This window comes from Anas acuta, chromosome 1, assembly GCF_963932015.1.
Source record: "Anas acuta chromosome 1, bAnaAcu1.1, whole genome shotgun sequence".
NCBI lineage: Eukaryota > Metazoa > Chordata > Aves > Anseriformes > Anatidae > Anas > Anas acuta.
In genome coordinates this window covers 127,623,915-127,648,822 of record NC_088979.1, presented here as the reverse complement: position 1 = coordinate 127,648,822, position 24,908 = coordinate 127,623,915, and the positions used below count along the sequence as shown (strand labels likewise).

At 41.3% G+C, this 24,908-nt stretch overlaps 1 protein-coding gene across 5 annotated transcripts; it reads left to right on the top strand.

Annotated features, from left to right (window-relative positions):
• The first annotated feature begins 1,400 nt into the window (after positions 1-1,400).
• On the top strand, positions 1,401-22,881 carry NOBOX (NOBOX oogenesis homeobox). Of its 5 annotated transcripts, none has more exons than XM_068654485.1 (9): positions 1,401-1,649; positions 4,140-4,790; positions 5,192-5,298; positions 5,825-5,940; positions 6,875-6,999; positions 14,258-14,528; positions 15,109-15,455; positions 17,161-17,508; positions 18,066-18,308. In XM_068654485.1, exons 2-9 carry the CDS (start codon positions 4,289-4,291, stop codon positions 18,089-18,091), a joined length of 1,842 nt encoding a protein of 613 aa, XP_068510586.1. In that variant the 5' UTR covers positions 1,401-1,649; positions 4,140-4,288; the 3' UTR covers positions 18,092-18,308. The 5 variants fall into 5 exon arrangements, with proteins under 5 accessions (XP_068510586.1, XP_068510576.1, XP_068510566.1 ...); XM_068654475.1 differs by lacking the exon at positions 1,401-1,649 and adding an exon at positions 1,670-1,829 and having other exon boundaries at positions 17,263-17,508; XM_068654465.1 differs by lacking the exon at positions 1,401-1,649 and adding an exon at positions 1,670-1,829 and having other exon boundaries at positions 17,164-17,508.
• The last annotated feature ends 2,027 nt before the right edge of the window (positions 22,882-24,908 follow it).

Below are 24,908 nucleotides of genomic sequence, written 5' to 3'. Positions count from 1 at the left end.
CCTGTAGAGGGGGGCAGTTGGACTCATTTATTTTTGTGGTAAGAACATGAATGAAATACAGGCACAAGCTACATTTAAAAAGTATTGTTGATAACCTGGAAAATTCTTGGTTTATGTCTCAAAAGGGAATGTTATTTGTGCTATTTTTTTCCATTACCAAAAAAAAAAAAAAGTGTTGATCCATTCTGAAAGAAAGAAATGAAAACATTCTCTACAGTTCTCATTCTTCTTCAGAATGCTAGAAAAAGCTGACATTATAAGCAGAATTCAGTAAACAAACATAACATTGCTCAGAGAAAGGAACTTCCAAAGCGGTTTTTAATTTTTATCTTTGTGCTTTTATATAAAAAAAAATGATAAAACTAATCCCATCCACTCCACCACTCCAAGACCAGAGTTGTGTCTGGTCAGCTGAATGCCTCTAAGAAATTAAATGTCATTTTAGCTGCAATAACATTCCAGCCAGCATGTCTTGTATTTCATGGCGGAACCAGGTGCACTGTAGTACTAATTGTGCTATCTTCAGAATGCTGGTGCACCTGCTTCATCTTACACTCATTTAACACAATGTAACAACACTCAAGTGAAAGCATCTGCAGATGCATGTCCCTGGATGCTAGAGTGAACCTTGTAACAAAAACAGGATGTATGGGAAAACACACAGTAGGAGAATGACAGCATTAAGATACTGAGCCTATAACCAAGATGAAGATGAAGGATGCTTCATCATGGTGGAGCAGAACACAATTAAGTAAATCACATTCATTAAGCAAGGACTGTCTGTCTTATTTGCAGACATACAAATTGTGTTTGGAGCCAGCCCCACTTCACTCAGTGGTTAGAAAAGCTGAACATGGAAGATGCAAGAGAAGAAGGGTTGAGTTTTGGAACCACTGTCATCCATGCAAGTTACAGTACAGGCCTCTCCATCAGCTGCACAAGACAGGAGAGAAATCAAATAAGACAGACTTGGTTCACTCCTCCCTTATGACTTCTGTTCTCACCTGCAAGTATGCAAAGCTGTTTTAAATTTTATCGGAGCTGATGACAACACTTGTAGTAACATGAGAGTACTAATTGCCTGGTATCACTGAGTTAGGAGCCTTGATTTTTATTTTTATTAAAAGACTTTTAAGTATGAAAACGATGCAAGATGACAGCACCAAAAAAGTCAAGAAGTGCCACGTATTTCTTGTAAGCACCAGTTTATGGAGAATTAGAAGTATTTCAAAACAGCTACAACCAGAGCACACGAAAAACAAAGCTGTCTTGCTGCCAGCCCACAAGGGAAGATAATGAGGTTTATCTCATTCAGCGTGATCAGTTATACAAACCAATTTTGTAACATCTGGGTTCCAAATGCATGCCATTAGCGATATTTAAACCCGCTCCTCACGCAAACTTCGGGAGCGCAGTTTTTCAGGCGGCCTTTGACGAGCGTCTTCATCCACTGCCTCCCCTCGGGAGATGGCGCCTCAGAGGGCAAGCAGGCGCCAGCCCCAGCCGCCACCACGGGCCACCAGCGGCTCGCTGCCAGCCACGGCAGGGCTCTCCAGGCTGCCTCCCCTTTAGCTGCGGTGCCGCTGGGCGCTATCGCCCTACTCCTCCGCGGGGGGAGCTCGCCTTTGCCGCCCCCCCATGCGGCTGAGGTAGGTCGGTCCGGCAGCCTGGACCACGCTGTGCCCAGGGACGGCTGGTGCCACAGGTGGCCTTGATGAGCCCGCTGGGGCTCGCCGCCATTTACCAGGCTGAGCCGAGCCGGGCCGGCCGCCGCCGAGCCGGCATGGACGGGGCGGGAGTGAAGGAAGAGCGGGTGTCCCAAAAGCTGGGTAAGGGTCGGGCCGCAGCAATGGGGCACTGGCTCTCCTCAATTTTTGGGGGGGGGGGAGGCACCCGATAACGAGCCTAATGAGCAGCCCCGGCGGAGGATAACAACTCTGCCACTTCCCCCGGGCCGCTTTCTGTGCCCTGGGAGTGATGCCATTTTGGCTGGGGTGCCCCCAGTGTTTCGGGGGCAGTGAGCTGCTGCCAGATGGGCATCTGCGTGACCCTTGTCTCTGGGATTGTAAAAGTGAGAAGGCTGGGGCAGTTGGTCTTTCCTTCGTATCTTTATATATATTTGCTTCATATCCATAGTGGGGCTCCACTACTGCAGGATTTCTAGACTGGTAGCACATCCCTCACCCACTGATTTTCATCTCTGAGCTTGCATGGCTCTATGAAGTTCATGTTTCTCCCTGTGTGTGTTCAGGTTGCTTTGTACCAAACATTCAAACCAACCTTCAAAGTCTTCCTGTCACCGTGCAAATGGCTACCTCATTTTACTAACTTCTGAGAGTAGCTGTGAGGAGAAAAAGATGACTTTGCTTCCTGCTTCTGCACCTTCAGGCATTCCAAACTCTGTTAGTATGATTTTTCCAGCCAGTTAAAATCCCTTCTGTTTAAGATTATTTATCTGAAAATGGGACGACTGTTGTTCAGTCTAGTCTCTTGCAGTAACAATGACGAAAGAAAGGGTTGTGTTGGTAACTCCCTAGTTGTTGCCATGAAGGCTCTGTATTTATAAACTTTATTTTCATTTCAGATCTTTTCTTGGCAACATTAAGTTATATGTTGTCAGGCTTTCTCTTTTAGAAATAGAGGTAGCAATTTCTATTTCATGAAGGATTACTTCTGCGGGTGATGCAAAATCCCTGCTGTTGATCTGTCTACTGCAGACGTAAGGGACACGCACATGACTTTGAAATGTGTTCTGTGATGTAAGCACATACAAGTAAAAAGCCTTCTTAAATCAGAACATGAAGCTGAAAATACTATTTTTGTTTCAAGGTAGAGTTTGACACAATGGATGATGTGAAAATACTAGCTTTCCTGCATAATGAGCAAGAGCAGGACTGAAACAAGTTCAAATACAGCAGGGAGGACAGTAGGAGAAGGAACTGTGTAAAACAGCTAGCTGTTGCCTTGCTCAGTTCTTGACCCTCCCCATTTGTATATTTCATCTCATTTAACTTGCTGCTTAACAAGATCAAATTATTACGGGTATGTAGTTTTCTGTCTCTTTCCTATACAACTAATTCAGTTGTCTAAATTCTGTAAAAAGGAAAATAGGAAGGTCTTGGAAACAGCCTGTTGTCCCTTCATACTTCCATCAACATTCACACAGCTGACTGGTTTTGTGAGGTCCTTACTTGATTTAACAATTGCTTAAGGAAAAAAAACATTTTATTCTGTTATGGTAGTAGTTGCCTACTTTATTTCTCTTGCTGTGTTATTTCTGACTTACCTTCTACTTTTTGATATCTATTAGTATGATGCAGTTTATGCTTTTTGTTAAACTTGGTCAAATTTTGCCTATTTTTGTCCTCAGCCAGCTATTTCATTACCCATTCTGTAGGTCTGTTATTCGTTACTGTTGTGCCTGAAGCTGGGGAAAGCTAATGTAAGAAAGTTATTAGAAGCTTATTCATTATTATATTCACTATAAAATAATTCATTATTTTTTTCCTTGATAAACTTCAGTATGACAGAAACCTCTATAATCAAGAAGCGGCGTTGTTTGTCAGATAATTGCTGACAGAGTAGACTAGAATTTAGCTTGCATTTGTCTTTTGCTTATTTTAGTAAGGGTCACTTAGGGACTTGACATGTCATCTGATTCTTATTATTTATTTGAAAAACCTTTGTTATTCCTAGTGCTCTTTTCCTTGCAAATACTACTGTATTTGTAATACACAACCTTATCTTTATTCTCTATATCTGATATTAATTCTTGCTGTGGTTTGAAATTATTATTATTATTATTTTTTTTTTTTTTTGCAGGCATCTTCATTCTCAAGATGAGGCTTTTCTAGTCTCAGATGTTTGAATATATCCATGTTAGCCATATTGCATTCTTTTCTGTTGCTCTTCTAGCAGCACTCTATCCTGGTCAGTTTTCATTCTGAGTTGTTTTTTTTTTTTTTTTTTTTTTTCCCCACTGTTGTGTTTCAGGCCCTCTTCTGTAACTGAAATCTAGGCACATGTGGTGTAGTGTGCATTTGGGTTGGTGTGGGGGGTGTTGTTTTTCATTTTTTCCTTGCAGAGTGCAAGGACAAGGAGGAGGACATGCTTATTGAACACTGTGCACTTTGTGATAGATGCTGATCCTGTTGGTGGGCATGGTACAGGAGGCGACGTGCCATCTCTGTTCCAAAGTACAGCTATAAAAGAGGAAGCTGAGAATAGCTTGGGAAGAGAAGATAGGACCAGCCTTGTGAAGGAAGAGGAGGAAGATGGCAGTTACTGCATGCTGCAGACAGATGGGTCGACTTCTCAAGATTCTGCAGCCCTTGACTGCCCAATCAACTTTGCCTCAGCCTCTGGACAGCTGACAAATTTCCTCAATGACATGAATTCAGTGCCCCTGCTTCCTGTGGTTGAGCTTGCACAGGAACCCACAGATAAGTCAGAGTCACATGAACAGTGTGAGGTTTATTATTCGGATGAGACTGAAAAGGGGACAAAGAAAAATAATAATGACAGAAGTGGAATGTGTGCTGAGAAAGCCACTAGTACCATCTCTGGAGATCTCTGCAGGCTAGCATCATTACATGATGCATGTGTCCCAACTACTTGCAGGTCATTGAAATGTCCTTCAGCCAGTGTTGCAGCTCAGCAGTCCTACAAGGTGTCTTCATTCCTGGAATCTGGAAGTAGCCATGGTGAAACCAAGGAAAAAAAAGAGCTATGTGACAACCCAGAAATTCTGCATCCTGTCAAGAAGAAGTCACGTACCTCCTATAGTGCAGGTAGATAATGGGGAACCTGATGGTAGACAGTGACACTTGTATTGCCAACAGTGCCAGTGCTTCTTGCACCATACTGAAGGCACAACACAGAGGTGCTGAACTGCTCTAAATGGTATTTGCAATGCATTTTGCAGTATTAATGTGTGAGAACTTCTTCAAATAAAGGTTGCTGAGTGCCTTGCTTTTTAAGTATTGCTAGCAATGCTCTTTGTTTTACCGTGGAAGAAGACACTTGTTTATTGTTGTGCTTGCTTTTAAGAAAATCTCTTACGTTCTTGTATTTCTAAAAATAGTAAAAAAGTTAAATTTTGTATTTTCTCTCTCTTTTCTCTTGTTTTTATTGGTTTGTTTCCTTATCACATATTCCCTGTCTCTCTCCTTGAATAATGCATCATTTCTAGAGCAACTAGAAGAGCTGGAGAAGATGTTCCAGGAAGATCACTACCCTGATAATGAAAAGAGGAGGGAGATTGCAACTGTGGTTGGGGTGACACCACAGCGTATCATGGTAATGGCTGTGTGGGTAACAGTGGTGACTGTGGGATCTGTGCCAGAAAACAACAGGGAGAGGGACTGGGGCAGGAAGGAGACGCTTGAGTAGGAAGAGGAGCTCATGAGTAATAGGATAGAGGCTGCAGTGATGAGAGCATGGCTCCTGTGGATGGACAGTGTATGAACAATCACCAGTCCTCTCTCACCTCCAAAAATACCAAAATGACAGTGGAGCTTGCTGTTGTGTACTGTATCTCTTCCTGTTCTCTGTGAAGAGACAAGTGAGTGGGTAAAAGACTACAGAGATTGACCTCTGTATCTTGGAGGTTCTGTTATGGGCAACACAAGAAGCTGGTTGGGGTATCTTTCTGCTGTTATTCCTCTCTGCAGTGAAACTTCCAGATGTTCTGTGGAAGAAAGGTTCCTTGAGAGTTCTGGATTCACCTAGTGATGCATGGAGGCAGTTATTGCTGCTTCTTTGCCTGTGTTCCTGTATATAGATCACTTCCTCCCTGAATGTATCCTTTCTTTCTGTTTATCAGGTCTGGTTTCAAAATCGCAGGGCAAAGTGGCGAAAAACAGAGAAGTTGAATGTGAAAGGCAAGAAAAAATACTCAACATCAGCTCTGTCAGTCCCTACAGGGCCAGGCAGTTCTGGGTAAGGGACTTAAATCTCTTTTCCTCATTTCTCCACAATAGATGCCTAACAATTTTTTTTTCTGTGCTTTTTGCATTTAAGCCATGCTGAACTGACCATTGAGTTAGACCTTTGTAGCCCTTCTGTATTTTCCAGCCTAACAGACTTGTGGGCAAATTGTAGTGGGACCTCTTAAGAGAACTTTTGGTTACCCTGTAGTACTGTTTTGAAATAACTGTTGAAAACCTGCTTGCTGAGGTTACGTAGAGAGCAGAGAATGAGATAAAGGGATCTGTGGAGTCACTCCAACATCTTCAGTTTCTGTATATGTGCTGGCCAAGCCCTTTGTGGGAACTTGAGAAATCTTTTATCCTAGACCTTCTACCATCGCTTTCCATTTCTTTTCTTTTTTACTTTTTTTTTTTTTTTTAAAAAAAAAAACTTGGTAATGGACATGCTGCTTGCTCAGATTAGTCTTGCAAAGAGATGGGCTTATCTGAAGAAATACAAGCTAGCACCTTTCACAGTTGATCTTGGAATACTTATGTTGGAGAGAAAAGGGAATATATGAGAGGATGGGTGGTCTTTCAAGTGTGTGGGCAGAAGTTCGTCTCCAGGGGGAGGCATTTATGGCAATTTGGAGTGAGAACCTTGAGATAAGACAAAAACAGAATAGTTAAGTGAGAGATTGGAGACCACTTGACTGACTTCATTGCACTGTCCCTGCTATCTGTACTTTCTACACTGGTAGCCCAGAACCACTTCCCCAAATACTGCTTGATACATGTACAGCGTCAGTTGTCCTGTGTCTCATTGCACTCATAAGTCAGCTAATATTTCCCTTTCCACCTGCTAATGATCTAGCATTTGCCTGTTGTAGGATAGTTGGGGTTTGTGCTTTGTGGTAATGTCTTGTCCTCTGGTCTGTGCTTATACCTTTTATGCATAATTCCAGGGTCCCTCTTCTGCCTATGCCTGACTTTGTTCATGACCAGTCTGCTGTGTTGAATGTAGACACTACAGCTGGGAACTGCTCCAGCCTGCTTAGTGGGCATTCTGCACCGCTTGCTTCCTCCTCAGGTGAGACCAATATCAGTGTAAGTATTCTTGCAATTATTTTTGGTGGTGCTGGTAGGTTCACAGACATTGGTCTTAAGGTCACTGGGGAGCCCAACCCCATCAGACCAAGAAGTGATACCAAGTTTAACAACACCCTCCTAATCAAGTTAATGGCTATATTGGGTGGTGCCTCCATACTAACACTAGAGCCAGATTTGCTGTTCTTACTCATTCACGTACTATCATTAAGCAAGGAATTTTGAGGAGGACTTCATAAGGATATGTGATTGAGGCATTCTTTTGTTATAGCTCTATGATACTGGTACTGCTGGAGGTGCTTTTCTAAACAGTGAAGAAAGTACTGCACTGGCTATTATATACCTCTTTGGGGTGGATATATACATCCCTTGTTCTGCTTTAGACTGTAGTGTTCTGGCTGCAACCTGTAATGCAGTGAGCCTTGTAAGGAAGGTGCATAGTGTAAGCCATTAGAGTGTAGAGCCTTTCCTCAGGTACTCCATACCTTTCTATCTCCAGAAGAGTTTTTTTTTGACTTCCCCAGACATGAATGAATAGTGCAAATTTCCAGTCTTTGTAAGACTTTGACGGAATGAGACTAGGTGAGTTCCCAAGCATATATCCACATTTAATTTCTGTTGCAGTGTTGTTGAAAGTCAATGGGGTGTGCTGTTGGATCAGTTTTCTATCTGAGCTGCATTTAGACTTTTAAGATTGATGGCAAGCAAAGAAGAGACGATTTGTTGAATTGTGTATTCACACGTGGAATATTGTACTATTCCTTGGAGTCAGGAATGTTCCCTAAAGCACTTCATGTATATGTTTACTTTTCCAAGTTGATACAACTTGAAAATATTTTTAAAATAATGTCAACTTCACCACATCCCTTGGGAGGGATATCCCAGACAATAGATGTGCAAACAGGTGGTACAGTATTTTTCTGCTCTTTAGTGTAATTTATTCTTTTGAAATTCATGCCAATATTTCTGACCCCATGTTGTATTTACAAATGTATAAGTTTCAGTATTAAGAGCAATTCTGTGCAGGTCACTTTCTAATATGACCCAGAGACTGTAATTTATCTTAATAGTACTGATACCTGACAAAATACTTTGACATTGTAGAAACCAAATGTAAGAACCTATCAATAAGTTTAGAATGCTAATAAATATATGTTAAAAGAGAGATACTTACTAGTGTCTCGTACTTATTAAGAGATACTTATTAGTATTATTCTTGATATACTGTAATTCAGCACTTCTATCACTTAAATATGCTTGTCAATCTTCAATCTCAAGTCAAGGACTACCCTAACTCTGAGCTGTTTAACCAATATGACTGTAATTCAGTTAGTTAGTTTTTCTTCTTCTTGCAACAGAGTAAACATGGTCAAAGTGTTTAAATAATTCACTGCTTTCCAGAATGATGAAATAGTGCAGTCATTGAGCCCTGTATTTAATTAGATAAAGACTGAGATTTTGCAAAATAATTCACTTAAAGGAAACACAGCAAACATCCTCATATTTCTATACTTGTCTGCAGAACTCTTCTGGTTCCTAAAGTACATCTGCAGTTGTGCTATTTAGTCAGGAAAGAATATGTCTGTTAGAGAAATAAATTTTCATTCAGAGATGTGGTCTTGTCATCTGTCTGTATTGAGCAATTTTTTTTCTGGAGAATCTGCACACTTGGATGCAGTTCCTGATGTGGAAAACACAAACAGTTTTTCTGTGGGGAAAGAAATGTCCCATCTGAATTCTTTGTGCAGTGTGAATGTCCCTGAGACTGGATTGGGTATGTGAGAAAGTTAAGTGATAAAGGTATCTTTTTTTTTTTCTCCCTGAAGTATTTCTTTTACTGTGTGTAATTCTAGCTTTTATGAAATACATGCTTTCTTCACGTGTATGAAACCCCAGTATCTTCCATATTAAGGACATGGGAAGTTGAGAATATACCTCATTCTTCTAGATTTATGTAAGATAACAGAATTTTCCTTGTTCTCCTTATGCTGGGAAAGAAGTAATTAAATCTATTTGTCATCTGAGGCTGGTAAATGCTTTTTAGATACAGATCTGTTTGGGAAAAAAATACCATTTCTAAATCACTTTGCAGAAAAGAGGCATTTGCACACCAACTGAGGTTCAATGATTGTTGTTTTTTTTCCCTGGTTTCCTGAGGGCAGTGAGGTGTGTGGTGTGTGTAATGTGCCTTACTCTGTTTATGAAACCCACCCTTCCTTCCATATTTGTTTGACTCAGTCAAATGCGACCGAAGGTGAAAGTAATAAAACTACATTTCTACAAGTTATGGGAAAATTGTTGTCTAGGTACAGTAGAGATGTAAGTTACTACTCTTTCTGAAGGAAAAGTTATGCTACTAACTATGTAGAGTCTGCATAGGAGAGAGAGCTGTGTAGCCTGATCACAGGAAAAGCTTCTGTCACAACATTGCCTTGCTAAGTGTGGGGTAGCATAACCACGAGGAATTAAGCCTTCTTCCCTCCACTCAATCCCTCAGTCTGGCATTGCATATAAGCAGACTCATTCAGCCTTGTTCAGAAAAAAAGTTTGCCAATAAATAGGGCTGTTCAGGGCTCACCTCTTTTCTTTATTAGAAATCTTCAGAAAATAAAGGTGACGAAATATGGATGGGATAAAATCCAAAGTAAAAAGAGGCAAAATAAGAGTGAACAAATGAATAAAAAGCTCATCAGGCAAGGCAAAAACTAGTAAAAGTGGCCTCTGGAAACAGCTGATGGCATGTTTCAGGAAAGGAAGCTGCAACCTGAGCAATGCTGTAGTTGCACCCAGAGATTGTGGCCCAATGGGGTGATTATTCAGATGCTTTCCTTGATAGCAGTGTTTAACCACTTTCAGACGGACAAGCAAATGAATTACATGTATGAGAACAGCATGATCTGTTAGCTGACACCTTTTGGAGAGTGCTTAGTGCTTTCTTTTCCTTTGTTTTTCCTTGTTCTCTAGACAGTAGTCCTGATTATCTGTTTTTCTTTTTTGTCCTTCTTGTTGTCTCACTGTTTGGTTAGTTCTCCAAACAAGTTGATTAAAAATGTCAGCAAGTTGTAGTTGAGATACATTGTTTCTTTCTGGCAATTAGGGTTTCTGGTTTTGGTGTTAGCTACACTATAGTCGATTGTGCTTCAGAAATTCTTATTTGAGACTGCCTTGATCTTAAAATTGTTTTCATACTACTTTTGCTAGACAGGTAGCTTACTTTAAACAAAGTAGTGTGTGTGTTTATATTTGATATTTCTAGTTGTTTGAAGTTTCTCTTTTTTGTCTGAGACTTCTTACAGATACATTTCTTTGATTTACTGACTTAAATCATACATAGTTGCTCAGAGATGAAACCCCAATGTCTCTTACTCTTCTTCTGGCTGAACTCCCTTAGTGTTATGGGAAGTTTGGATGCACATACAGTGAAATGCCTTTTATGTGCAAAACAAGATCAAGTTTGTGCAGGTAAGCACTGACCCTGTGTGTACATAAACTACCAATTATAGCAGTTCTTCAGGCCAAATTAGTCAGGCAGTTCTGCATGTTCTTGGATAATTTTGCATATTTTAAGAAATATCTGAGGATTTAACTGGTGATGCCTACTTTGCTGAAGCTGTTTGTGGGCAGAAGAAATATGTCTCCTTGCCCATTAGGAAAGAAAAGTTACTTTCTATGCCTCTGGTTTGTTTGAGGAGGCTTTTTTGCCCCCCAATACTCTGTGGGTAGTATTTTGTTTCCTGTGGCTATTTTGCTGAGGACACATGTTGGGAGCCCAGCCTATGATTACCCAGTAGCAGAGATGGGAATGGAATAGAAATCTTGGGAGCAATTGTATGAGGTTTGACATGATCTGTCAAAGAACAGTAAATAAATTTCACAAGCCTTAACAACTACACTGTAATGCAGGATTCTGGCCTTTGAACAAGTTACTTTAAAGCTGATGATATGGAGCTGATATGGCAACGAAGAGTCGTACCTTTTTAAAGAAGTAGTAGGTTCCAACCTACTGAAAATCCAGAAGATTAGACTGACACTTATCTGAGCAGCACAATTAAAGGTTGAAGTTAGCTTACTGATCTTTACTCCAATAACTGAAGAATGCTTTTGCTCCTAAGATTGATTAATTTTCAAGAAGTCAGTTGCAAGATATATGCATTTTTTCTCGTAATTTATAATATGTAAGGAAGAGGATGCATCTACAAAGAGGTTTATTCTGGCCCTTAATGTTCTAGTAAATGCTGTGATTACACAGGCAGTTTTAGAAGAAACTGGATTGGATGGTGTGTGACGGACCCATAGTAACAGAGGCTTTTGATGAACTCTTGATACTGGAGAAATCAGTCCTAGTAAGCAGACCACCTGAAGCTAGATTGGTTGCTCAACAGCACCTGTATTGTACCTAACACTGGGCTTGGTAAGCAGTTAATCTTGGTCCCCAGGCCTCCCAAACAGTCTGCAAGCATCTGTTCAGTTATCTGCCAGAATTATGGCAGGTGTCTCATGCCAAGGCGTTCTGGAGTCAGTGTAATGTGTTTTGATTAAGAAAGTCATGTATCACAGATGTCAAGAGGACAGGCTCCAAAGCAGATAGGTGTTATTCAAATAGCAAATGTTGTGCACATGATCTGGTCTGTTAACAACAGAGAAAACAGCTTCCTAAAATATACCATCACAGTTGAAACCATGCTCATTTTTAAATTCATAGACACCTCTCTAACATAGGTCTTAGTCCTCTAAAGTTTGGTGAAAGACTGAAATCAGTCACCTGGAGAGAAGTATATACTTTTTTCTTCATTTAAGACTCTATCTCATTCACAGCAGCTATAGCACAGGTAAGCAGCTATGTAGCTGTTCTCAATAAGACAAGTGTAATGCCAGGACTGGTTCACAGACTCATTGAAGTGAGATCTGAAGCTGCAAATTATTAAATTGCTCTTCAAAAATTCCCAAGATTGACTCATGGAATGAAAACTCAGAAATAATGGAAGCAATGAACAAAATATTGTATTGTTACATTCACCTGTTCCCCGGAAAGCCTCCTGAGGATGTCTGTCTTTGCATCAAGGTCTAGAATGGTAACAGAATTGTAGAATGTAATTATGATCTCAAGCCAGTGATCAGAATTCAACACTGAATGGAGTGCTGGAATATTTTGTAAATACAGTGTCAGATTTTAGCAGATAATACTTTTCTATAAACTATTTATTCAGATTGCATTTCCTACTTTATTCAGAAAATACAGATTTAGTGCCTTTTTGAAGGACTGAAAAGTGGAAGAAATTGTAGAAAAGGATGAACCAGCTTTTTGGAAGTCAAGTGTGCCGTCTTCAAAGCATCATTGTCCATGATCCGATTAGTGTGATCCACAAAGATTATCTGCACTAAGTGTTGAAATTGTTTTTTTGAAAAATAGAACTCAGTGTGTGTGAAAGTGGGTTTAGAAGTGTTTTCCTGGGCTATGTCATTACCACTGCTTGCATTCATCCTGAGCAAGACTAAGGCCATATGCAGAATAGCTAATCCTACTGTCATTGAACTGAAACTTCATAGACAGTTTCTCAGATAGGTTGTGCCCAAATGGCTGCTCTTTCATAAAGCCTTGTGAACTACTTTGTTTCAGGCCAGAAGGGTCAGGAGGAACAGTGCAAATGAATGTTTTCGTAATTAAGAGATCTTCAGCTTTGTTTTTGGATAAGCTATTTTGGCTTGTTAGGAAACTAAATATTGTCTTGACTACTTGCTTTGTTGTACAGGACTTAATTTGTACTATGTCAAAAAAAAAAAAGGGAATGTGATGAAAACATCATAAAGGTTGCCCAAAATGGAGAAAGAATGTTTGAATTGAAAACTAAACCACTGAGAATTGTCTAGGAATGTGAGTGCTTTATAGAAGCAGTCTTGATCTACTCTTCTAAGTGAGCTCAAAATCAGGAGTCTGAAAAGTTTTCACTGAAATGTCATAAATGCATCTTTCCATAGTTTGTGTAAGTTTGGGGGGAAAAAAATGTAGGAATTTGCAATAAGATAAGAAGAGTTGCACAGTTCTCTGCGGAGTCCAAGAAATGGAGCTGCAAATGTTTGAAGAGGAATCTCACTATCAGCTCTCTGGGCATGCATTCTGAAATTCTCTAAAGGTTGCTTGTGCTGGCTATGGTAGTATTATACTTAGGTTTTATGCTTAAGGCCTTTGGCTTACACCAGGAGTACATCTGATGTTACTCTGTATGCCTGCAAGGGTGAAGTACGGCTGTAAACTATTCATATTACTAGCATTCCCTGAATGCTTTACCATGTGTGGGAGTAGACTAATTCTATCTGAACAATAATGTCAGTGTTACTTTTCTTATCTGCCTCATTCTTAAGCTGGTTCAGCCTAGATAGATATGAAAAATCACTTCAATTGTCCTGCACACCTTAAGACAGTTACATTTCTCTGAAGAGAGAGAATTTAATGTTTTCTTAACAGAAAAGCATCTTGTTGTCTTGCACCACATGCAAATTTCTTGAACATCTGTGTATACTTGTTATTCTGGATCACCAGCATATATGCTTCTGACCTTTCCATTTCCTATATTGTCCTCTTTCCACAGAGGCTGCTCTGTAGGAAACTGTTACCCTCTCCTTTTCCAGCAGTAACTGAGGAGACAGGTCATGAAACAAGACTCTAGGAACCAAAAGGTGTTGGTGTTCTTTTCCATCTCTCAGCTTTTTCCCAAGGCCCTTCAGCTGCCATCTTTGCGTTTTTGTTTGTTTTTGGCATGATTCATCAGATGCCAAACCAGGAGAGAAATTTTGGTTTAAAAAGTGGCCTAGACAGCGGATCTCCAAAGGCACGTGGTTTCTTTGAAACCAGTTATATTTTTCAAAAGGATAAGCTGTGCAGCACGATCTTCCCAGAGGACAATGGAGATGGAAGGTGGCTGGGAGATTTTTCCTGGCTTTTTTCCAGGAAGTATTTTGCTTCATTTGGCTGCCTTCTTGAGAGCTGAATAAATCCAGTATGCAGAGACTGAAATAATGAAGGTAATTTTATTTAACCAATAAACATAATCCTGTGTTTCAGAGAGCTTGCTACTACTCCCTTTTGCTTTCCAGCAGCAGTGCTGCTGCTTGTTAACTGGTATAAATAAAAGTAAACCTCCACTCTTTCATTGACGTCTGGCCTTTCTGTTCTGCTGCTCTTGCTAGACCCTGTGCTTGCTCTCTTCAGTTTTTAGTATGACAGTGTCTCTTTTTATTCACAGTCTCTTCAGTGGCAGGAATGGTGGCAGCTTGTGGAGCAGTTCAGACAAAGGCATCACTGCAGTTCAACTTCAGTTCCAGCAGAATGGAGTGCTTCCCTAGCCTTCCCAGCCCTCCACCTATTCGCAGGGCCAGCCTCCCTCTCAGCCTGTCCTTCAATCCCCGCAACTACATTGTTCCCGTGATGCTGGACACTCCTGACAGTGAATGCAGCTTGTCCAGTCAGGAAAATGGCTCCAGGGAGGCCTTCACTTACAGCACCCAGAATCAAGGGTAGGAACAGATGAGATCGTGAGATCTTCTGTGAGGGAGAAGCCTTGGGGGGGAGGGAGCGGGGGCAAAGCTGGGACATGGGATAAGGAAATAGATGGGAGCATATGTGAGAATTTAGACATGGGACTGGGAATGGAGAACAAAAGAAAGCAAACTCCTTTAAATGGAGTATGAAAAGAATGTATAACATGCACGGTAGGACAAGACACCTGCTTTCAGTAAAGTGGTGCCTTTTAATAAATTCATGTGTGTCAAGTGAAAGTGGGATTTGGAAGCACAGTGAACAGGAAATCTTGAGAGAGGTTGCATTATGCACTGCAGTGTGCCTTTGAGGCTGGAAAGAACTGAAGGAAAGGTTGTCCCTAACAATATGAAATGTTAAAGAATTATGTGAGAAAGCTTTTGGCTCAGGTAGTTTCTGTTGCTCTTGTCCTGTGCCTAGGATTTGGTAGAAGGAGTTGCAGTCAGATCAAGGTTTCAGTTGTTGTCAAGGGGAAGATAAAGCAATTTATTGTATAAGTTGCTGTAGCTCTTGACCCTGTTCTGATCTTTGAACTGCTTTTTTCCTTGCTTGCTGCAGCTTGTGTTCACCGGTTTCCTGTGATTACCCTGAGCAGCTGGAGTCTGCAGGCAGCATAGAGACCCCATACTGTCAGTACAGCAGCCAGGGTGGAACTTACCAACTGCCCCAGTATCCTCAGCAGCACCAGCACTCCCTGTTCCACCATCTGCCAGGTCACCTGGCCAGCAATGCGCTCTCCAGTGTCCGCCTCACTCCTACAATGCCTACTGAGTCCAGTACATCCTTCCTTCCCTTACCTGGCAACAGTGGGGTTGTCACTAACGGGACAGCAGGAGCCGCACAGGGCTATGTACAGAACCACATGGGGGGACAGCTTCTGTTACAGCAGCCAAGTGGAAACTCAGGTAAATTTCTGAAATCCTTTTACATCTTACTCTTCTGGAGTAACTAAATGTACTTGAAAGGTTCAGGATGATCAGTGGTTTGCATATATATATAAATACATATATGCATGTATGCATAAATATACGTGCATATGCTGCCCATGTTTTGTTGTTTCTTTTTTTCTCCTCTGTTCTCTTCTAAGTGTTGGGTGATCCATTAATTTGAATCAAAAGTTACTTAGTCTGTGCATCAGAGAGAACATTACATGGGAGTATGCAGTGGTTTTCTCAGGAATGGAGAGCAACTTCTCTCTTTCAGGAGTGCAATGTTGAACAAACTAATGTGCCTGTGATGTATGTAGGTAGTAGTCAAGGGTGGAAAGTGAAAAGGGGCCACAGCAAATGAAGTACTTGGAGACAGCAAGAAAAACAGACTTCTGTTTTTGAACTTTAAACTTCAACAATTTTGAAATAATATGTGTCCTACAGTAGTGCAAAAGAAGAGTTAGAGATCTAGGGGCCGAGAGAATATGGATATAGCTTCCTTCTCTTCTTCTACCGTGAATTTGCAATATTACTTAGGAAACTATGTTGAAGTACTTTAATCTTAAAAAGTGACTAGGTAAAAATGGCATTATCAGTCTTCTTGTTTTGTGTCAGTGATTTGTATTTTAAATTTGTTCAAGCCCAAGTACAATCAAAAGATCACAAACTATATCAGTTTATTTGCTTGGACCATCATGTTCCTTAAATTAAGGTCGCAGTCCAAAAAGTATGTCTCTTCACATAAGAGAACAAAATGCTTTAGATTGCAAATGCTGCTCCTGTTTTTGTACTGTTTTTGTGGGTCCTTCAGGGAAAGGAATCTGACTTGCAGGCTGATTTGGTGTAAGCTGCCTCATATTCACACTGTTGTTCATGGCTAATATTCTCTACAACAGGTTGGCAGCACCTCTGCTATCTAGCACTTGGACTAGTTCTTCTCTCTGGTTGTAAGGTGTAATGATTATTTTCTGTGTTTTTTCAATTTGAAATGTCAGATGTAATGAGAGGGCTGTATTCCAGCACACCAAATTAAGGTTTTTACAGTGTGATGCCAGAAATGTGTGTTGTGTGCCTTTGGGTGCAAGCCTTGCTAGGACTGAAGAAGGAAGATTGCTGAAGGAATAGCATCTCTGAGTTGATACTCTGTTCTTCCATACTTCTTTCTGGAGCACAATGGGTAATAAACAGTAGTGCACAGCTCTTCTGTCCAAGGAGATCCTGTAACTCTTATGCAATGTGGACAACTGGGGTCAGGGACCCAGTACTGCAATGCAGGGGAAAAAACCTGCCGGTGTAGATACACCTTAAATTCTTAATTAAGCATGTGAGCAATGTAGTTGAATTAATATATACAAATTTGAAAACAACAACAACAAAAAAGTAACAACAAAACACCATTTCTGACTCCTGGATTGCAGCTTTAATAAATGAAAGCAGTGATTAAGCATCCAGCTCAGGCTTTGCAGAACTGATTTGGAAAATAATGGGGGGGGGGGGGGGAGGGAGTTAATATTCATAACTGTGATGTCAGCTCTGTCGCAGTAAGCATTAAGGAATAACTAGTACTGTTTTGCACTGAGTACGCGGTCAGAAGCAGAATGTGGTTTTTACATATACATGGCTTTAATTCTAATTTCCTTGTTTTCATGTTTCTGACTATTCTTTGTTGCCTTTTCCTCAGCAGGCATCACTGCCTATCAGGCTGTCCCCTGGAATGATTTCTATATGCAGGGAGCTCCATTTTCGAATCAGTTGCACTCACGAATGCCATCTTCTAGCACAGCAGGAGGACAATATTTCTCAGAGCAAACTTCCTACACTCAGCCACCTTGCCTGCCCTCCTCTCCATATTTCATTCAAGTGCCCAATGGAACAACACTAGGATCCACGCCACATACTGGAAAACAGAAGGAAATAACAACACCAGGCCAGAGTTCATACCAGAGCCACCAAAGAGAGACAGAGTTGACACCACTTGCTGAAAGAGAGGAAGTAGAGAGCAGCAGCAAGAAGGGAGAGAGTATTGTTGGTAATTGAAAGGCCAGCTGACTTTTTTTTTTTTTGAGAAGTGTGGCTGGAATAAGGAAAGTATTCCAAGACAATGGTAGCTCCCTTGAATGCAATTATGGGATCAAAACTGTGGCATGAATGGGAATGAAACTCTTTTTTGAAGACAGGCTCAACTATCCAATAGCTAGTTCTCAGACTCATCTCTTAGAAATGGTGACTAAATGTGGTCAGTAAAGTAGGTGGCTAAGTTCTGTTTTGTCAGACATCTTTTGCTGTAAGCTGAATAAACAGATCTGATTATTTTTAAGATTTCCAGAGGTAAATACATGTTTCTTCAAGGCAGAACTTCTTGAGAAGGAAGAAGGGAAGGGGGGGGTGATAGATTCTTGGTTTGATTTCCATTTACAGACTTATATTTTAGAAACAAAAAGGTTTGCTGGAAGGTGTCCTGTGCCTTAAAAGTTCAAATGGGCGGGGAGGATATTTATTTAATTTCACAACATAAAACATTTTAAAAATTTCAGGCAATACTGAGTAAACTGAGATCACATTCTTAGGAATCTATTTTTTCTTCAGATATTAAAGAAGAAACTAATGACTGATGCTACACTCTGAGAAACAAATAAAAGAAGAGGAGACACTGCTATTTTAAACTGCAAAATAAGAATCGAGATAAGAATATAATTTGCAACAGAAGCACTTTTTTTTCTTTTTTTGGGGGATTGTCTTTTTTTTCCCCTTGTTGCCATGATGATTTTCCTGCTGAGGAAAGAAGCAGAAATTTCACTCAATAAAAACTTTTGGTCTGTGTATGTACTTTATTTTTCATAGTGAATTAAAATCTTGAGGAGCATGCGGAAAGAAAATAACTGATACAGTCATCAGCGTCCCTTGGGTAGGTGGAAATTCCCAATCATGCAAGTGTTAAAGTACGGCTAGTATCATGGAATATGTGTGGAGAGAGACCAGGAAGAGCAAGACACATACAAAAGGGGGAGGAATTCAAGCAAGTACCTCTAATTTTAGTGACTCCAGACAATGCAAGAAATATTGTGGGAACTCCACTATTGGGTTGTTTGCTAACCTTGAATTACTAATTTAACTAATGTAATAACAGATCAATGATTAACTTCTTAATTTTCTATATAAAACCATAAAAAAATATAAATGCCAATACTATAACCAGTTTTCCATCAGTTATTGTTTTGCATCCTGTTTGAAGTACAGATTGCTTTAAATGTGTGAGGATTGTGTTGTTTAAAATTACCTAGGGCTTGGTTGATAAGTATTTGGTGGGTACCACTTTCATGAGATCCTTGGCCATCATCTCTGGCTCTGTCCTGACAGCTTGCTTCTGGAGTGGCTCAGTTATTGCAAAAGGGGCTAAACATTTTACTGTCTCTTTCAGTTAACAGGAACAGCAGACAGTTCATGTGGGCATGCATTGCATTTACATCTGTATCCTGTTAGGATGTGTTACAGTTTAATCTGATGGGATGTTTCATACCTGTGGTTTTTCTCTCACGTTCCTGCAAATCTTACTGTGGGAATGTCAAGCTGCAGTGTTAGCAAGAATAGTTTAGTAGAGTAAGCGATCTTGGTTGGATAGTCTTGTTTGCTGCTTTACCTGGGACTGTCATCCTATGAAACAGATAAAATAGTCTCTGAAGTCAGTCATCAGTGGTAGTAGCAGAGGAGTCAAGTGAAGAGGTTTTTTACCCATAAACAAATTGCTACAAGCCCCCGGAGCTGTGGTTTCCAAATGAGCTCTATCTAGCTGAATGTATGGGATATATGATGAGTGGCTAAAACACGTGTCAGGTTCTCACTGTGCCCTTGTGAGGGCAGACCCTTGTCTTATAGGAAGCTAGAGGTGCCGGGTCCTGCACCTGGGGCGCAATAACCCCAAGCAGAGCTACAGGCTGGGAGATGAGTGGTTGGAGAGCTGCCTGGCAGAGAAGGACCTGGGGGTGATGGTGGACAGTCGGCTGAATATGAGCCAGCAGTGTGCTCAGGTGGCCAAGAAGGCCAACGGCATCCTGGCTTGTATCAGAAGCAGTGTGACCAGAAGGGCTAGGGAGGTGATCGTCCCCCTGTACTCAGCTCTGGTGAGGCCGCACCTCAAGTACTGTGTTCAGTTTTGGGCCCCTCGCTACAAGAAGGACATCGAGGTGCTTGAGCGGGTCCAGAGAAGGGCGATGAAGCTGGTGAGGGGCCTGGAGAACAAGTCCTACGAGGAGCGGCTGAGGGAGCTGGGCTTGTTCAGCCTGGAGAAGAGGAGGCTCAGGGGCAACCTTATCGCTCTCTACAGATACCTTAAAGGAGGCTGTAGTGAGGTGGGGGTTGGCCTGTTCTCCTACGTGCCTGGTGACAGGACGAGGGGGAATGGGCTTAAGTTGTGCCAGGGGAGTTTTAGGTTAGATGTTAGGAAGAACTTCTTTAGTGAAAGGGTTGTTAGGCACTGGAACGGGCTGCCCAGGGAGGTGGTGGAGTCACCATCCCTGGAAGTCTTCAAAAGACGTTTAGATGTAGAGCTTAGGGATATGGTTTAGTGGGGACTGTTAGTGTTAGGTCAGAGGTTGGACTCGATGATCTTGAGGTCTCTTCCAACCTAGAAATTCTTTGATTCTGTGATTATTTTCCTACTTTGTGTTGAACTCCAAGTCTTTTTATTGTCTTTCGGACACAGGCATGGCCTGAGTAATTTTTACATTAGTGATCTACATGCCCGTATTCTACTCTCTGAAATTAAGCATTGTCAGGCCTTCTGTTTCAACTTCTCTATAATCTGTTGCAAAGGATCCTTGGCAGGAGTTGAGTGCTGATGGTTCACTTTCTTCTTTTTTTTTTTTTTTAATCACATTGTATTGTACAACACTGTTTGTACACTAGCTGAAGATTAAGCAGTATAGAGAGGAACAGATTTATACCATGAATCTACAGATTTGAGCAGAGAATCAGGAATTTTCATTTTCTGAAGCAAAAGTTTGTGATTGTCTGTAGCAGGCTGAGAACATGGTGGGGAATGTGCATTAGTTCACATTTGTTTCACTCATCCACAGCTGCACAGCCTAAACCAATATTTCCAAGAGATGTGAATAGTTTACATTGCAATGGCAAGTGTGCTCTGAAAACTGTTAGAGGTGATGACTGCAGAATTCTCTTTAACTAGGGCTGGTTATGTATCTTGCCTGGGTCCCAAACCAACCCTTCCAGAAGATGAAAAGGACAAGAACAACAATAGAATGCCAGCCATCTGCTCCTACCTGCCTCTTACCCTAAAACATGTTTTTCATTTAAAAAAATGATAATTTCAGAAATATGCCTTTTGGATGTTTGGTGGTACAGTTATGCGACGAACTTGTACATTCTGCCTGTGCCACTCCCCATAAAAACTTAATAAGGAATTTTAGGACCACTTAAGCACTGTATGATATAATCTCATGAAGAATTAGGACTGAATGAGCGTAGTCAAATTATTGAAATAGAAAATCTTTTGCATGCAAACTTTTGGTTAAAATGTAGGTTTGAGTGAAATGGCTTGATTCATTTCCGTGCTTGTATTTGTCAAGTCTAATTTGGTTTGAAGTTTTGTATAGATATTTTTACATTAACAGCTGGAAGAAAGAGTAGGTACACAACTGTACATGGATTGTCAGATTCATCCCTTTTGCAGTTCTGCTGACTTCACTGGAGCTAAACAGCGTTTATGGGTACACGGGCAACTTTTTTTTTTTTTTTTTTTTACCAGTGGCACTGCCACTGGTGAAAACAGGGACAGCCTGTGGCTTTGTGCCAGGCCACATACTGATGGGAAGAGGCTTGTGTAATGCCATAAGCTTGTCTGTTACATCTGCAACAGAAGTTGCACTAGTATCTTGAAATCTTATTACTTAGTCTCCTTGTGCTGTTCCCTCTGCTGCAACTTCTAATAGAACTGGGTACATTTTACAAATGCTGTTTTTTTTTTTTTGTTTTTTTTTGTTTTTTTTTTGGGGGGGGGGGAGGAGAAGGGAGAGAGAGGTGTTTGTTTTTTATGTACTTTCTTTTCTGTACTGTATTTTTTCAAGAAAACTCAAGAGTACATAATGTTTTTTGGTTTTGTTTTTAAGAACCTTGTTTTAGTCAAGAAAAATATATTACAGACTTCATTGTTCCTATGAAGTAGGATGTATTAGAAAGTAACTACGTTTATTCAGCTTAGCAGTTGAAATTCCCATTTGTATTACTTATTATAAAGATTGCTATAAATAGCATGAGAAAATAATTTGTTGAATGATAAATATTGATTTTTCTTGATATTGCTTTGCTAAGCACAAGAATAATCAAATCCATTATCTGACAGTGCCATGTATCTTCATGGATGAATACTGGCAAGTATGGAAACACACCTGTGATACCTCATTTAGCTTAATGATAATCATATCTTCAGAACTGATAATAAATCTGCCAGACGAGTATGCAGAGCATAAGATGCATGGCATAAGTCATTAAAACCAGCACAGAGGGACTCCCAGACGTATTGCTTAGTCTTCTTATGTGTCCCATGTGCCAATGTCTGCACGATTTTACACCAGCAGCTTCACAGAGACCAGGCTTCCAATAAATAGCCCAAAAGTTTTGTTGCTGGAGAAATTAACTGCAAAATAAAGTATTTGATTTTATGGAAAAACATCTGTAAGTACCCAGGATCTTAAAACTTCTGGTTATATACAGGCATATGGGCCGCCATCATAGGATGCTTCTTGTCTCCTCTATGCTTACTATATATATATATATATTTTTTTTTTTTTTTTTTTTTAGGTACCGTAAAAAAAAGGAATTAAGGCCCTTTTTTTTTGTTTCTTTTCAGGAATTATGAGCAAAATGTGAACAATAGAGAAAGCCAAACACCGTTTTACGTGCAAAGTGTACATTTTAGGTCCACCTTGCCTACTGGTCCTGGGGGTGAAGAGGGAGCACAGCTCTTCCAGAGATCATTGCTGCATTAGTGAAGCCTCCGTGTGTTTTCTGGGGCTAAGAATTGGTCTCTCTTTCTTTATCTGTGGGAAAATGTTTTCCTCCCTACTTTTCTTCTTACCTTTAACACCACTGCCTCTCCAACACAGCCTCGTAGGGAAGCTGATTTTTTTTTTTTTTTTACCGATTTTTGTTTGTTTGTTTTTTACTTTTATATTTTCCCCCTTTTCTTCTGGGCATGCTACAGCAAGAGGTGCAGAAGAGAAGTTGTGTTAGGTTATGCCCTGACACACCTCGTGTGTGCTGGACAACCATGTGTGCTCATGCGTGGGGTCATACCTGCCTGCCAAGGAGCCTGGGCAAAAGGCTCCGCTTCCCTTATTTATGGCCAGTCTTCCTTGCACCATGTACAGCTCCAGGAGGTCTCCAAAAATTAAAATGCCATGATACGTGGTGATGAGAGGTGGCGAGAGTCTTTTTGAACTACTGTAATTTTGGCTCTGAGAGGAGTGCATAAACACCAGTGGAAGAAGGCCAGAGAAAGAGTGCCAAGGAGAGAGGATAATCAGAAGGAGAGGCGGAACAGATATAAAAAGGTATGTTATGTGACCCCTCTACGTGGTGATGAGCATCCCCAGCCTGTGACCTGCTCCATTGCTAGATACAGATGTCTCTGTGCCTACGTGACAGCTCTTCTCTTGCAGCTTCTGCTTTGCATCCCCTCCTGCTGGCTCCTTGCAGCTCCCCTCTAAGGGGTGAATCGTGGATTGGGTTGCAAGGGTGGGGGGACCAGCCACGGTACTGGGGCACTGTTTGCAATCTGGATTTTTATGGTGGGATTAGTATGCTAAAGCATTACATACCAGTCCTCTCAGCTTGTTTTCTCACTTTGCTGGGAGCATCTGTGTCTGTCTGAAGCCTTAGCAATGCCTTAATAGCCTTTATTCTAAGTGAATGGCTTCTGGGCAATGACGCAACTTGAGTGGCTGTCAGGGAAGAAGAAACCAGCATAAAAGTTACCCCAAGACCCTTAGTTTGGGGTCCCACCCCTAGTCCAGGTCCTGAGCTGCAAAATGTCCATGGCGCAGTGGCTAGAGCATGTCTCGTGAGGCTGTCACAAAGAGATATATCTGCTCTCGTGCCAGCTTCACCTACTGGGACTGGTCAGAGGTGCGTGGAGGAGCAGAAACTTTCTGTAAAAACCTACACCTCACACAGCCACTGCCATGGCTTGGGGTTGGCATGCATTTTGAGTTGGTGAGTGAGTTGTGTGCTGCTGATACCCCCTATCCCACACACAGATGCAGGCTGTTTTGCCTGTGAGGTTGTTTACCCTTGCTCCATTTGAGACAACAAAGACTGAAAATACTTCCCATAATTTCTGTTTGCTGTTGTCTGCAGAGCAGGCAAGGTTTATTTTTGCAGCAATCTTCCAGTTTGGAAAGCACCTTCCTGTTTGTGCAGCGTTCCTCCAGTAACAGTGATGCGTGCCCTTTGAGCCCCGGAGGAGAGGCAAGACGTGACTGTGCTCTGCAGAAACACTGCACAATGCATCTGGAAGCATGTTCTCTGCTGATTCATTTAGTTAATGGCTCAGGAAGAAAAGCCCTTTGTGTATGGATGATAAATAGCAGCCAGTGCATCATAAAGCAAAAATCTTTGCTTTTTTTTCCTTGTCTTTCCTTTTTTTTTTTTTTTTTTTTAAAACCAGGCTTCCCACCCTCTCCAAGCTACTATACTGAGTCATTCCTCTGACTTATAATACTGTTTTTAAACTTTGTCTACACAAAGGGAGGAAATGGAGAGGGAATCACCATCTCCCTGCCTCAGCATGGAAGGGGCTTGCCCTGTGCTGCTCCCATGGGAAAGACTCCACACTGGTGACAAGTGGGTGAATCACTGGGGGGGACTAGCATCTATATTAGCTGTGGTTACAAAGCGACTGAAAATAGGCAGTCTCAGAAGGCTGTAACAGAGGTGATTGTCCCAGACCCTCTGCAGATGCTGGCGGAAGAGAAAGCTAACAGCAGTGGGGCAAGTAGCCCCCCTAAGTTGAGCCTTTTATCTGAAAAGGGAGCTTTGGAAACTCCAGGGGTTGCATCAGACTGCCAGCGCCAGCTGTGCATGTCCATAGCTGTCCTTTCAAGGGACTTGCTGAATAATGGTGGTGGCTAGGAATTAGGGGTGTGATGAGGAGTGCAATGTGGTCTTACACCTCTCCCAGCATCCTGGAGTAACCACTCAACTAGTCATGGGATGAGAGGGAGGAACCTTGCACCAGTACGTACCCAAACTCACTTTGTGCTCAGGGTTACGCTCAGGTCTGCTTTCTGTGTCCTTGCTTTCTTAATTCCCTGCGAAAAGCAGCTCTTTCTACCCCAAGTGTGAGCTAGCCTGGTTCAGTGGACAGGGCACACAACCTGGAGGAGTGGGTGTGAATTCCTTTGGTGATAAAGCAAC

What these genes read in the sequence shown, in the direction of transcription:
- NOBOX (XM_068654456.1), top strand. Translation starts at nt 1,715, where the DNA reads ATGAGCCCGCTGGGGCTCGCCGCCATTTACCAGGCTGAGCCGAGCCGG. An exon ending in ACGTACCTCCTATAGTGCAG is followed by an intron (nt 4,791 to 5,191) that starts GTAGATAATGGG and finishes CATCATTTCTAG; the next exon opens with AGCAACTAGAAGAGCTGGAG. An exon ending in TGACACCACAGCGTATCATG is followed by an intron (nt 5,299 to 5,824) that starts GTAATGGCTGTG and finishes TCTGTTTATCAG; the next exon opens with GTCTGGTTTCAAAATCGCAG.